This window comes from Pangasianodon hypophthalmus, chromosome 11, assembly GCF_027358585.1.
Source record: "Pangasianodon hypophthalmus isolate fPanHyp1 chromosome 11, fPanHyp1.pri, whole genome shotgun sequence".
In the NCBI taxonomy this organism is placed as follows: Eukaryota; Metazoa; Chordata; class Actinopteri; order Siluriformes; family Pangasiidae; genus Pangasianodon; species Pangasianodon hypophthalmus.
Window position 1 is genome coordinate 2237956 of NC_069720.1, and position 13906 is coordinate 2251861.

The following is a 13906-nucleotide window of genomic DNA, read 5'->3' on the forward strand; positions in this document are numbered from 1 at the left end:
TGTGTGTCAGTGCTCTTCATCTGAAACTGATATAGTTTAAATCCACAGGGTGTTTTAAAACGGAGTTTCAGTCTGAGTAATGTGAGAAATTCAGTGATTTAGAACATGAATAAAACCCTGATGAATCACTCGAGACTCTTTCACACCGTTTGAGTCTGAATCAGAGAGGAATCGATTCTTTCATTCATACGGAAGTGTGTGATTTGAGACTCGGCTGTAGATCAGTTCAGTCAGGTGGTGTGTGTCGCACCATGGGGACGTGAAGCTCACACACACCTGTCTGTCTGTCATCTTATCACCTCATTAGTAGTGTTTTCTTTATCTTTCTTTCCTTCTTTTCTTTCTTTCTTTCTTTTTCTCTCACTCCTTCCCTTCCCCATTTATTAATTTGTACTGGGTTTCTTTTTCTTTCTTTTTCCCCATTTTTTTGTTTGTAATCTTTCTCCTGCTGTTTCTTCTTTTTTGTAGAGTCTTTGTTTTTGTTTTTTTTCTTTCTTTTTCATTTCTCCCATGTTTTCATTTGTAGTCTTTTTCTCTCTCTTTCTTTGCATTTTTCCACCTTTTTCTTCATTTGTAGTTTTTCTTTCTTTTCTTTCTCTTTTCCATTTCTCCTTCTTTTGTAGATTCATTCATTCTTTCTTTTGCCAGTTCTGTTTTTATTTCTGTTACATCCACTTTTGTTTTTGTTCTTTCTTTTTTTCTTTTTCTGATTCTCCCTTTTTTATTTGGTATCTCTCACACCATTTTTTTTCATTTGTACTGGTTTTCTCTCTTTTGTCAACATTTCACCAACATTTTTTCATTTCTAGTCTTAGTTTTTTTCCCCATGTCTCCCACTTTCCTCTTTTGTAGATTTTTTTTTCTTTTGCTGTTTATTTATTTGTAGACGTCTTTTCTCTTAAACCCAGTGTTTTTTCATTTGTAGTCTTTCAGTTTCTCCCTTTTTTTTTCTTGTGTGTGTATATATATATATATATATATATATATATATATATATATATATATATATATATATATATGCTTATGGATTTTCAGCCATCTGATTGGTTACTGATTACCCAGAAGTCTGAAATAAACCAATCAGGCGTAGCGTCTAAATGGGTTCACTTGAGAACACACACACACACACAGAATGACGGCAGGCTGTGTGTGGCAGATGTATAACTCCAGTCTGTACTGTACGTTGTTTTGATCGTTTTTATGTGACCTTCCCCACAGTCGTCTATCACCATGGGAACAGCGCCACGGGCGGCCATTACACTACGGACGTCTTCCACATCGGGCTGAACGGCTGGCTGCGCATCGACGACCAGGCGGTGAAGGTGATCAACCAGTACCACGTGGTGAAGCAGACTGCAGAGCGCACCGCCTACCTGCTTTACTACCGCCGTGTCGACCTGCTGTAGAAACCACACACACACACACTCACACACACACACACACACACACGCGCTCTCATACACACGCACACACTTTCTAACACAGCACACACTCACACACGCCTCAACAGGAACACTGCCCAACTTCTTCTCGTGATTTTCCTCCTCTCCTCGTCATCCCTCGCTTTCACACACAGCCGGCTTTTCCACGTTTTTGTCATCATTTCGGAGGAAGAGGGAAAAATTTCAAATCTGATATAAAGACTTCAGTGAGGTGGCGCTCCCTCCTGCACGTGTGGAGACGTTTAGAGACGGACTTTGCGGTGTGAAGGAGGCTCCGAGGTGGAGGTGGACACGACGGACGGAGACGCGTTAATCCCCCCACGGCCTCGTTCAAGACCGAAACCGAGGGACTGCGCTCTTTTTTTGTTTTCTTTGTTTAATCTACTTTTTTAATGGCATAGTGAGAGAGAACAATTTCAGTGTTTTGCCTTTTATCGGAGGGATTCAACAGACGTTCTGCCGAATAGTCAACTTTTTTGATGCCCTGCACCAGCAAACTTTGACACAAAAAACTGCGTCGATCGCGCAGAACTCGAGTTTCCTTCCGAATCCCGACGATGCAAGACACACTGCTCTACCGCTGCCGCCTCCTCTTTTTCTCCTCCTCCTCCTCCCTTCTCTCGTCTATTCTTCATGATCTCTACACTCAGGCCTAGCTGAGGGAAAAAAACAACACTGGAGCCATCGGATTAACAGGAGACGTCTGACCGGGAGCGAGGGAGCTGCGGAGCTGCAGTGGGAGACATGAAAAAAAAAATTAAATGCTTTTTTGGTTTTGCGAGAACCCTGGGTGTGGTTTCTGGGTGTAGAATTAGACTGATTTAACAATTTTAATGCGCTTTAGGACATAAAAACGATGATTTACAAGGAAAAAAAAGCTTATGTGCACGTAAACCCTTTGAAATTTGATCAATAAAAGTGAAACATACAAACGCGCAGCCAAATATATGCACATTTTTCACTGAGAGTTCGGACGCCTGGGGAAAGTGTGTACGCCGGAGACGAAGCAATGATGAGCGATGTTACGTTTTACCATCAGCCCATGTTTCAGTCCTGTTTGATTTTTAATTGTACATCATTTAAGGGGTGTGTCCAGGAGGCGTGTCTCACTCAGGCTCAGCCAATCCTGGGCCGTTATTTCGAGGGGGAAGCTGCCGTTACTCCATATCCCTGCGTTTGGCAGCCTCGGCCTCTCGGTACTGTATGTTTTTGCGACGATTTTTGATATCCGAGTCGTTTAATTTTTTCAGTAAACAGCCGGGAATCCTGCATGGTTATACGAGCTAATAAACCCCTAACGTGTGCACACACACACACACACACAATCATGTTCGCTTTTGTTTCATTGATCATTCATCAAGCTTATACACTGATTGTATTGATTTTTTGTTCTTTTTTTTTTTTCCATTATCCCTTACCCTGAACTTTTTTTTTTGTTTGTTTATTTTATTTTCATCTGAATTGATTTGAATTGGAAAAGAAATTTGACCAGACATAAAGCACAATAACAAATAAAGTTGTACAAGTTCTACGATGGATTATATTTCTGTTACATCTTTTGAAGGTTTTTTTTTTTTTTTTTTCCCCTTCTTTTTTTTTTTTTTTTTTTTTTTTTTTAAACAATAACACTGAAACAGGCGCAGCACACAAGGACAGAGAAGAAATCTAAGATGGCGTTTAAGGGCCAAGGGCCTTTTTATGTTTCTTCTCTTCAAATGTTTTGGGTTTTGAGATGATTTTATAAGTTTATAAGTGTGTACAAATGTCTCAAATCTTCTGCTAGCTGATGCACAAACTGCTCCATATGTTTCTCTTCCCAAAAAAAAAAAAAATCTTTAATGCCATCAACCTAATCACAGTAAGCTGAGATTCGGGAGAATCTACTCACCATCTTTTCTGGAAGTAAACATAAAGCTCTTCAAGAATATGTTGCCATCCATTTTAACAGAAGTATAAATCAGGGGTGGACAAATCATTAATTCGTCTTTACTTTTGGTCGGCTGGAATTCCAATTGACGAAGTTAGCATTTAGCATACGCACATTAATACAGAATAAGAGAGCAGAACGAGTCCTGCTAGCGAATTAACACCAAGAAGACTGGATGTAGTGAGGTTTCATCCGTGTTTTCTTAAAAAAAAAATGTTTTAAATGAAGGAAAAAAAAAAACATTTTAATAGTTGATAATTCATGTGAATTGCCACAAATAATCAATTTGTACAATAGGTTCAATAAACAACTAGAGTCGACATCATGGATTGTTAAGGCTATATTGTTCGTTGCAGCACTAGTGTTTCCATATACCTGTGTGTTCCTGAGTTTGAAAAGATCATCTGACTTCTGTGTACGTTAATTAATGCACCTGGTAAAGGAAAAAAAAGTTTTACTCAACCAGATCGCTCAATGGCCAGTGTGTGTAGTGCAGCAGGTGGTGGGATTAGGATCGATTAGCATCGCACATGTGTTGGGTTTAATCAAAGCTATGCGTCAGATGAAAACCTTTTTGCGAAAGTCAGTAAGGAGTAGTTTGTTCGGTTTGAATAAAATAAAACAAATTGGTTGAACTCGATCTGCTTGTGATTTGTCCGTCCCTGACCTCATGCAGCATCTCGCTTCTGTTTTAGTTTCCTGAGAGTTTTCTCCAACATGTATGCTTCAACATCTTCAACATCTTTCTCGAGCACCACTAAAGCCGTTGTTTTATCAAGTAGTGACACGTCCACACACACACAAACACACACAAACACACAAGTGTTAAATAAAGCTGAAGTTTCCCAGAGCAGCGCTGCTTCTTAAAGGTCCTGAGAGTTTATACACCAATTATTTTCTACAGCGTCTCATCGGAATGATTTTAAATATGCTAATTTCCAGAGACGGCGTGAACACAGTGTGAAAACACTCAGCTGAATTAGCTTTTCTCGTCTGTTTTTCTCCTCTTTCTTTTTTTTTTTTTTTTTTAAATGGATTTTCAAACATTTTGGTTATTTCAACAATCTACGGAAAGACAAGTGTTTCCCGAAACGAAAACCAAAGTACGCAGAACCTGTGTATGATTCTGTTGCTTCTTATGAATGCTGTAAGAAATTTTGGCCTTGAGTTCAATCAGCATTTTGGATTTTAATCGTTCCTCGTTTTAAAAGGTTTACCATATTAAAAAAATAAAAAATTCAAATCGGAGCTAATCCTCATAAATGTTGGTTCAGATGTACTGATGATTTTGTTACTACTATTGCACTGTCAGTATTTTTGCTTTTCTATTATTTTGGAAAATGGAGATTTTTTTTTTTTTTTTAAGCCACACTCATCAGAATGCTTTATGTTGAACATTTTCTCTTTCTTCTTCTCTCAGTATAAATGTCAGAGAAATGTCCTGACGTATAAAAAAAACAAAACAAAAAAGCTTCTCTGTTTGCTTTGTGCTTCCTAACACTTTGTGTGTGTCGGGAAGCCGAGCTAAAGTACAGCATATTTGTCTCTCACCTCAGCTTTCAGCTTTTTTTTTTTTTGTTAAATTTTCAAATAAAGAAACTGTGACAAAGCTGTTTCGGCTGTAGTTTAGTATGAGGTCTGAGTTGGGCTTTCGTAATAAAAAGGAAAAAAAAAACAAGAAGAAGACTACTGTATTTGAACAATGCGGTCTTTCCCCCTCGGCGCTGGGCCTCCTGTGGTGAGGAATGTGCACTGTAAGCAAAAAGCAAACATGAAATAAAGGAGGAACTGATCCTCTCTGTCCGTGTTGGCACGTATTGTAAGGATATCGGATTGCGGATGCACTCGCTGCACTGTTTAACATGCTTGCCATACTTTTCCTGCTCTTGACCTGACCACGTCGTGTGTGCTTGCGGCTCGGCTGGCTGTCTGCTCGTCCGAGGTGTAGCCTTCACCCTGCACCGCTTGCTGAAGGAGTTCTGCTGCTTCTCCTGCTGCATGTTATTTGCCTCGTTAATGTCACAAAGTTTGTTTCCACGTGCTGTCCAGCGGCCTGCGGAGAATCTTACAGCCTCAGACGGACCACCTGAAGGCAGAGAACGTTCCTCTTTGAGCTTCATGCAGGCTCCAGTGTGCTTTTATAGCCTTGAGTGAATCTTTAAAACGAGCCCACGGCCTTGGGTGGTCGCGGAATAATAAGCTTCCGGAGTCCAAGACCACCGCCCAAAAATGTGCACGCAGTAATAATCCAATATCTTACAGCCGAGTACAAAAGTTTGCACACCATTTTGGACGAAATGAAGGATGTGAAGAAGTTTAATTTGAGAGTATTAGTGCATTGTATTTCAGACGTTATTTCATCATCACCTGTAATAAAAAATGGTAAAATAGTTTCTTTTTTTTTTCCCCTTGCTATTTCCCATGCACTAGCTAGCTCTCCTGTGTACATGCTAGCAAGTGACAGGTGTTTCTGTTTTGTCTCTGTAGTGTAGTAGCCAATATGTCCCACCTATAGCCCACTATGCAATTGCTTAAAAATGTCTTCAAGATTGATTTAAATGTTATGTGCTCAGCTTCATGCTAGCTGCTTTGGCAGGTTAGCAAAGCAAGCGAAGGACACTCACTAGAGACACCAGCAAATCTCTGCTACTTCCTTCCAAACTTCTTCGTAATGTCTCTATACACATGTCCTATAACAGACAGGAAGAGATGAAACCATGCTTATAATATTTTGTTCAATTTTTGTGTGTCAAACAGTAACTGGGAGCTAACTGCAGGTAGGAACTAAAGTAGTGAGTGGGGAACGGAAAAAATGTCGGACCACCATAGGATTGGTCTGAGGGATCATTCGTGACTGTTGCATCATACCTACTCTATATAACTGAAACTTTGTGCTCACCTGACCGTCATACTCATATATGCTTGTTGAACATCCAATTCCAGATTTATTCCCCCTTTGTTTGCTGTTATAATAAGCTCCACTCTTCTGGGAAGCTTTCCATTAGATGTTGGAGCGTGGCTGTGGGGATTTGTGTTCATTCAGCTACAAGAGCGTTAGTGAGATCAGACACTGATGTTGGGATGTCGAGGAGGCTCCAGTTCCAGTTCATCCCAAAGGTGTTCAGTGGGGTTGAGGTCAGGGCTCTGTGCAGGACACTCGAGTTCTTCCACTGCAGCCTTCACACACCATGTCTTCATGGAGCTCGCTTTGTGCCCAGGGGCATTGTCATGCTGGAACAGGTTTGGATCTCGAAGTTCCAGTGAAGGGAAATTATAATGCTACAGCATACAGAGATGTTCTATACAGTTGTGTGCTTCCAACGTTGTGGCAAAAGTTTGGGGATGAATCTCATACGGGTATGATGGTCAGGGGTGCACATACTTTTGGTCATAATTTTGGTACAATGCCCAGAATTGAGAGAACTTCAATTCAGCTGTCACATTGTGATTGAAATTGTGGCAGTCCATTTTTTTTCCCCCACAATATTAATTAATTTTGCTTTTAAGTTCTCTCAGTTGGAGGCCGTGCCTCGGATCCCATCCCAGTCGCCTGCCCGTTTTTCTTGTCGCTTCTCTCTGCCTTCTTTCAGTCTTGAATTGAAAGTTATTGTAGACAGGTTTTTTTCCCTAAATTACACCTCTCAATTTACACCATGGATTTTATTATTATTATTATTATTTTTTGCTCTAGACTGTGTTTTGACGAACTTATTCTAAATGAATTCTTTTGCGTCATTTATGACGGAATCACGGTAGATGTGTGTTTGTTTTTTTGGGGTTTTTTTTTTTAAGACTCTTCGAGGGAGACTTTTCCCACCCAGAAATCTCAGAAGAGTGCTTATGCCATTTTCAGACAAGTAATTAGGATGATAGATGCTTTGAAATGTCATTACCAGATGGAGAAACCCAACACAACCCTCAAACATGTCATGACACACGGCTCAGCTACTCTATAAGAACTCATTTTCCATGAGCCAGATTTTGGAGGGGGAAAAAAAAAAACCTTTGGGGTTTGGGACGGTCTTAGCTCTCGGGAACCTGTAGGTGTCAGCTGGTTGTGGGTCTGGGTGCTATTTAGTGGAATTGCATGGTAGAGCGAACACCGTGTCTGCTCCAGCTGACCTCCTCTTCAGTCGGAGGAGAAAGGACAAGTTACAGTTTAGATTCCCTTACAACAGCACGTTGTCTCAGTGCAGACCATCCCGTAATGTGGGTTTGTCTGAAATGGAGTGCTTCCCGCTTTCCTCAGCGACTGTTGGCGCCTGAGACATGTTCAATTAAACAAAGTGCTGGCGTAGGAGCTGGAATCTCTACATTGGGCATGGCCTGTGGTGCTCGTTCTGCCAGCACCTGCTTAAGGACTTACTCACTCGCTGAATTAGAGTGCTTTTACACTGAACAAACCGGCATATGGTTACTAACCCCAGTCCAGATCCGTCTGAACTCTGGTCAACTGTCTGTTATCTACCATGTAACTGCACTTTTTCAACTGGGAAGAGTTTCTCTGAAGGGTATAAATAAAAAAAAAATGATGCTCCAAATTTACAAATTGCATAAAACAAACAAAAAGAGGCATATGGCTTATTTCATGCAAGTTTTAATCAGGGTGGGATCACGCCAGAGGGATCCAAGGGTGCCAAAACTTTTACCGAATCCAGAGAATAGCTGTCTTTATCAGACAAATATTGAAATCCAACAGAAATGCAAGGAGCTGCTTGTTTTCTCGAATGTTGTTCTATTGTGCATCTGTTACACTGTTATACGGCATTGTTATACTCTGTAGTGAGCACAGGTAGTGAACAGGAAGTCATTCAGAATTCTGCTCTAGCTTGCATGTTTCGTATTTTAATTGTATCACAGGAAGGGAATATAAAATAAGGCTGAATATCATGGACAAGACAACATCACTGTAGGTAAATGAATTCAAATGATTCTGAAACTTAAATTTTATGGTAAAATTGTGTTGATTATACAAGGGAGAAGTTTTGGTGCGGTCTCTACACCACTGAAGGTCACGGTCATGTACTGTCTGGTAAAGAAAGTGTTTAAGCAAGAAACATTATCAGGATGATTTTGCAATTTTGTGTTTGACCAATCAGTGGTCTGCTCTATTCCTGTCACTGCGCAGTGGAAATAATGACCGCTGGTGGGGGAACAGTGGTCCTGTTACCTTTTCAGCTTTAAAATGTCACCGTTTTCCACCATCACGCCCAGATGCTCTTTCTGCTCAGTTCCTCCTTTCAGAGCGCCTCAGAGTTGCTAAGGCAAACCCCCGTTGAGCCGTGGACCCCCGTGGGCCTCTCCAAATAAACGACTCCTCTACACACCACAACTCTGCATTGGGGTAAAGCTCTGGAGATCTGCAGAGACCCAAAACCACAACAGGAGAAAACACTGAGGATTTAAATTCGAACCAGTCGTTCAGTTCCGAAAAGCAACTGATTCTGGGGAAGTCTGGGTTTTGCTCAGAAACAAAGATGAAAAAAAAAAAAAAAAAAAGAGAGATGGTCACAGAGAGACAGAGAAATGGAGAGGGGCAGAGGAGGGAGAGACAGACAGATGGAGAATGTGACCAAGAGAGAGAAAGAAAGATGGAGAGAGTAACAGGGCAAGAGAGAGGAACCAAGAAGGTACAGAGAGAGATACAGATAGACAGGGAGACAGAGGGAAAGACTGAGACAGAGGGTGAGAGAGACAGAGAGATGGAGGGAGAGACAGAGAGTGACAGGGTGAGTCGAGTCAAGTAGTTCTTTGTCATCACAGCCATAAATCATGTGCAGTACACATTAAAATGAAATAACAGACAGATGGAGAGAGACAGAGAAGGGAGAGAGAGTGAGTCAGACAGAGATAGAGGGAGAATAAATGTCTCTCCATCAGTTAAAGATTTATGTACGTCTACATGCACGCATACATTCACTCATTCATGTTGTGTTACACCACAGCGCTGTTGAATTCTGGCCTCTGATTGGTCAGGAGGTGTTGATTGATTTTCTATAACAGCAGCTCTGACAGTAGTGCAGCTGCAAATCACAGGTTTATTCATGATTAATACGCTTATTCTAATACGTTATCGTTTCTATAGTAACAGCTCATTCACAGGGACGTGTACGGTGGACGATGCACTAATAATTAATGGGTAAAGATTTCTGTTTAACATCTATGGAAGGAGTCTCCAGTGTCAGTGCTTTGTAATGGTCAGAAGTGGGGGGCGGTTTTCTGACATGTTCAGGACAGAGTCGTTAGTGCTTTTTGTGATTTCGTGATAAAATTGGTTGATAAAAAGGTTTTGAGGATGTTTAACAACATTAACTGTAGCTGGATAGAAAGTATGACGTGCTGATCTTTAATTAATTTTTAAAGATGTAATTGTTGGCACACTTTTTAACATGCTGTTGTAGGAAAATAATCACCTTTAGTGTGGTAACGGTGTCATCACACCACCTCATCATACAGACATTTTTATCCCTAACACACAAGTGTTAATATATCGTGTGTAGTGTGTGGTCATATGGTCTTTTTTTTTTTTTTTTTGGAATTTAAAATATTTACTACACTTAAACTCTCACAGATGAACATGAAGTGGCTCCTAACTTCTGTAACACTTTTATGGCAGACAGAACCATTGGCTCATCATTTTTTTTTGTTTTGGAGTGTAACAGGAATTTATCTGTTTTGTGACCGTACATGTCATTTATTTTGCATCTGCATAAATCTCTGTCCAGCAGCTGTGATTTAATTTTGGACGCGTGTGTTGTTTTTGTCCCTGTAATGCCGTGTTTTTCAGTGTGAGAACTCAGACAGGCGCCATCTAGTGCTTACAAACACATCTTCTGTTCAAATATGGAATTTTCCTATGAGTCTCAATGCCAAAACACCAAATTCTCTGACTGACTGACTGACCACAGTGATTTGGCTCGGCCACGTTTTGACCAATATAAAATAATCTCATGGGTTAAACTGATCAAATCCAGCTTGGTTCCAAAATTAATTTCCGTGTTATTGCAACAAAATTGCTGAATATCCTGCTGGACAAATTTGTCTTGTGCTGATGTACACTGATGATTCCCAGCTGTGACTGAAAATTCAGGGACAAACCCTGTGAAGAGTGAAGAAAGAAGAAGAAGAAGAGGAAGACCTTTAGAATAGTTCTGCGTGTCAGACCCCCAGGGTTGTTCCCAGGCAGCTGGACGTCTTTGGCTTTGTGTGTTTGAACTGCAGAATTTTACTGGGCGTTTCTCTGGAGATGAGTTTAAAAGGTTTGGAAAAAAGCAGCTCAGCCTCTTACTCTGGAAGATAAATCTGTGGATTAGAGGCTCTCTACTCCAGTGAACATGGTGTTACTGTACTGCCCTGGAGTTAACTGGTCTTAGTGCTCGGCTTTCTTCTGTGCTCTACACTTCATTTTTTTAATCAATGGATTGCTGGAAAAAAATGATCTCGATTAATCCAATGTTAACATTAATCCAAAAATCTTTGTCTTCTGGAACAAGATTTATTTTTTTGTTGTTGTTATTTTCAGCTCCTGTCCTGGCATCCAGCTTTTATATAACGCATCTTTACTCAGTATATGAGCAATCACACTTACTAAACGCACAATTATCACGCTTGTTTATAAAGTGTTTTCAAATCAGTCCACTTTTTCTTCTCCGCATTAGAAAGCAAATCATCCACGCACAAGGTTGTGACATCTTTACGTGGCAGGTACACAGGCTTCTTTTCACCTTTTTTCAGCAGAATTAATACTACAGACGTTCAGTTGTCTGTTGTCCATAAAAAAAACAACAAAAAGCTCGAACTATTACTTGAATCAAACGTATCAGCTCAAATTGCTTCAAATAACTCTTGAAACTCTTTAAAAAGTAACTCATCATTTCTTCTCTAAAACGTGTTTACGCCTCTCTTCATAAAAATCGTGTCCGGTCACGACAGTGCCTGTAAGTTTGTGGTGTAGATCACTGTTTCATTCTTCCTGTTCCAGATAATTCCACTAGCTTTCTATAAAATTGAGGTTTTGCTGATTTTACAGGACAGATTTAGCCTTGTGCACCCACAAATCATAAATTTATTAGCTAGTCCACCAAGCCAGTGTAAACTGTAATGTACATGCCCAGTCTCATGTTTTGGTTGTCTGGAAACCTAAACGACGAGGCTAAAAGTGATACAGTACCATACGACGAGTTAAGTGGATTAATACAGACTAAGGGAAGCGAATGTGTGTATGATTGTGTAGTATGTTGTGTTTGTGCTCTCAACAAAAGACTATGATCTGTGCTGTCCTGTCCGCACATCACACATATACATGATTAATCAAGTCCTTATTTCCTCTTGATGAGTGTATGTACCAGTGCTGCTTTGGAAATATCACAGTTATTACCACAATCTTGTGCTTACTGCTCAGGAACTTATTTTTCTGTGAGCCCTGACTTTGAGTCACGGTGGCCCGGGTATGAAAGCGATATGTTCAGTTCTTTATTTTCTTTCAAAATAAAAGAAAGGCAAAATACATTTCTTGTTGTTGATGATTCAGTTTTGAAAATGAATATATATATATATATTTTAACCAAAACCACTCAAACACACCCCGTCGTAATCACCACTTCCAAATTCATACGCACAAACAGCTTCGGAGGAGGTCTTGAAGGCAACGTGAACAGAAGAGTTATAAGACATCTTTGTATGCTTTGTACTAAATGTTCCTCAGTTTCATTGGTGTTTCCACAAAGCTGTTTGTTCCTGATTCTTTAAAGATCGTCCATCATCTGTTCACGCTAATTAACCTGCCTGTTAAAAATCGTTTTACCTTCAGGCAGATCGGAGTGTAGTGCAGCAGGAGCTTTGATTTGGAACGAGTAACACACACTATAGCTAAAGTACTGAGGTGCTTCGCATCACTAATATGCGTTACACTACGAATAAAACAAAACAAAAAAACCCAGTAGCCTGGACACACAATCTGTTTGTCTGGGATACTGATTTCACCAACACTGACCCTACAGTCGTCATCCTGAAACGTGGGAGTGTCGATATTGTGTTCTGTTGAGACGCAAAGGACAAAAAGCAAACCTCAGGGTCTGACCATTCAAACAAAATGACCATTGGCTTGAATTACACTCATCCGAGTGCACAAACTACTGATAGGATAAAGTATCATACAATGAAGCACTGCTACTGGTGGATTGACTCATATTTTTTGTCGCTACATTTCATTTTGATCAGTAGTACAATGATTTAGGGTATTTGTGTTGTGACTCCTTGTGTTTGTGCCATTCATGTCTTTTCAGCCCACATTAAAAAATAGATATTGATATGCTGTATATAAAGTCTTATAAAGCAGCATATATGGTACTTTTTTCAAAACATGTTAAATTGATTGAATACTTTTGACACAATTTTCTTCCACATTTTTCTTAAATAAAAGCTATAACATGTCGGAGTGATTTCACAACACACTCACTTAACACTTTTCTTTTCATTATTGTGGCTGAGGCTGAGACAGACTACACAGAATGTTTCTAAATCCCAGATTTAATCTTGTTTGTGTTGAGTAAGCCGCTCCTGAGCACGTCTGCGCTCGTGGACTTTGTGTCGTGTTGGTAACATGGAGGCCTACAGCTTTGAGGAACAGAAAAATCAGGGATTATAGAAAATCTTCAACACTCTATTACAGCGAACTCGCTAATCCACAAACCAATTCAGAACAGGACTCGGGTAAAAGAAAAAATTCTTAGTGTAAGATTGTGCTCCGTGTTTGCTCTTTTGTATCGTTTCAAAGAGCTGCAGAGAGAAAACAGACTTTTTAACAGACACTCAGTAACAGAAACAGCTGGATGTAACGACCACAAATGTTTAAAGCAGGTTGAAGTTGTGGAGGCTTCTGCATCATCACTCAGCAGAAGATGAATAATTACATATACTGTCTACTAATTATTAGAAAGCCAGATGATCCATCACTTCACACTTTTATATACGGTCTTAAAGACATGCACACATTCAAATCTATGGTTCGAAAGACACACCCCACTCACAGCTGCTGTCATTATATATAATATATAGTTTTAGAGACATGCCCACATTTCAATTAATGGTCTTAAAGACACGCACACATTTCCAATATGAACTTACTGGCACAATTTTTGTCAGTTCAGTTCGTTCTGTTACAGGCCCCGCCCCTTCATGGTTCCTGATGGGACAGATTTAGCGCAAAACTTTTTAGTCAGTTTGAAGTGATGGACTAAAAAAATTTTGCACTAAATCTGTCCCATCATGAGCCATGAAAGGGCGGGGCTAGTAACTGAATTGTGGGCATATCTTTAAGACCGTGTATGGAAAGATGGGCATGTCTGTAAGACTATAAGTGGAAATGATAGAAGCTGGTAGTGAGGCATGTCTTTAAGCCATAGAAGGAAATCGGACATGCCTTTTAGACTATAGATAGAAATGTGGCCACGTATTTAAGACCACAGGTAGAAATATGGACGCGTCTTTAAGACCATAAAATGGAAATGTGGGCGTGTTTTTAAGACATAGATGGAAA

At 40.1% G+C, this 13906-nt stretch overlaps 1 protein-coding gene across 6 annotated transcripts in view; it reads left to right on the forward strand.

Annotated features, from left to right (window-relative positions):
• usp10 (ubiquitin specific peptidase 10) overlaps nucleotides 1-3587 on the forward strand; it is a 40314-nt gene extending 36727 nt beyond the window's left edge. For all 6 annotated transcript variants that reach the window (XM_053237945.1, XM_053237946.1, XM_053237943.1 and 3 more), the window contains one exon: nucleotides 1219-3587. In XM_053237945.1, the coding sequence (XP_053093920.1) occupies nucleotides 1219-1406 (188 nt within the window). In that variant the 3' untranslated portion in view covers nucleotides 1407-3587. The remainder of the gene's footprint in view (nucleotides 1-1218) is intronic.
• The last annotated feature ends 10319 nt before the right edge of the window (nucleotides 3588-13906 follow it).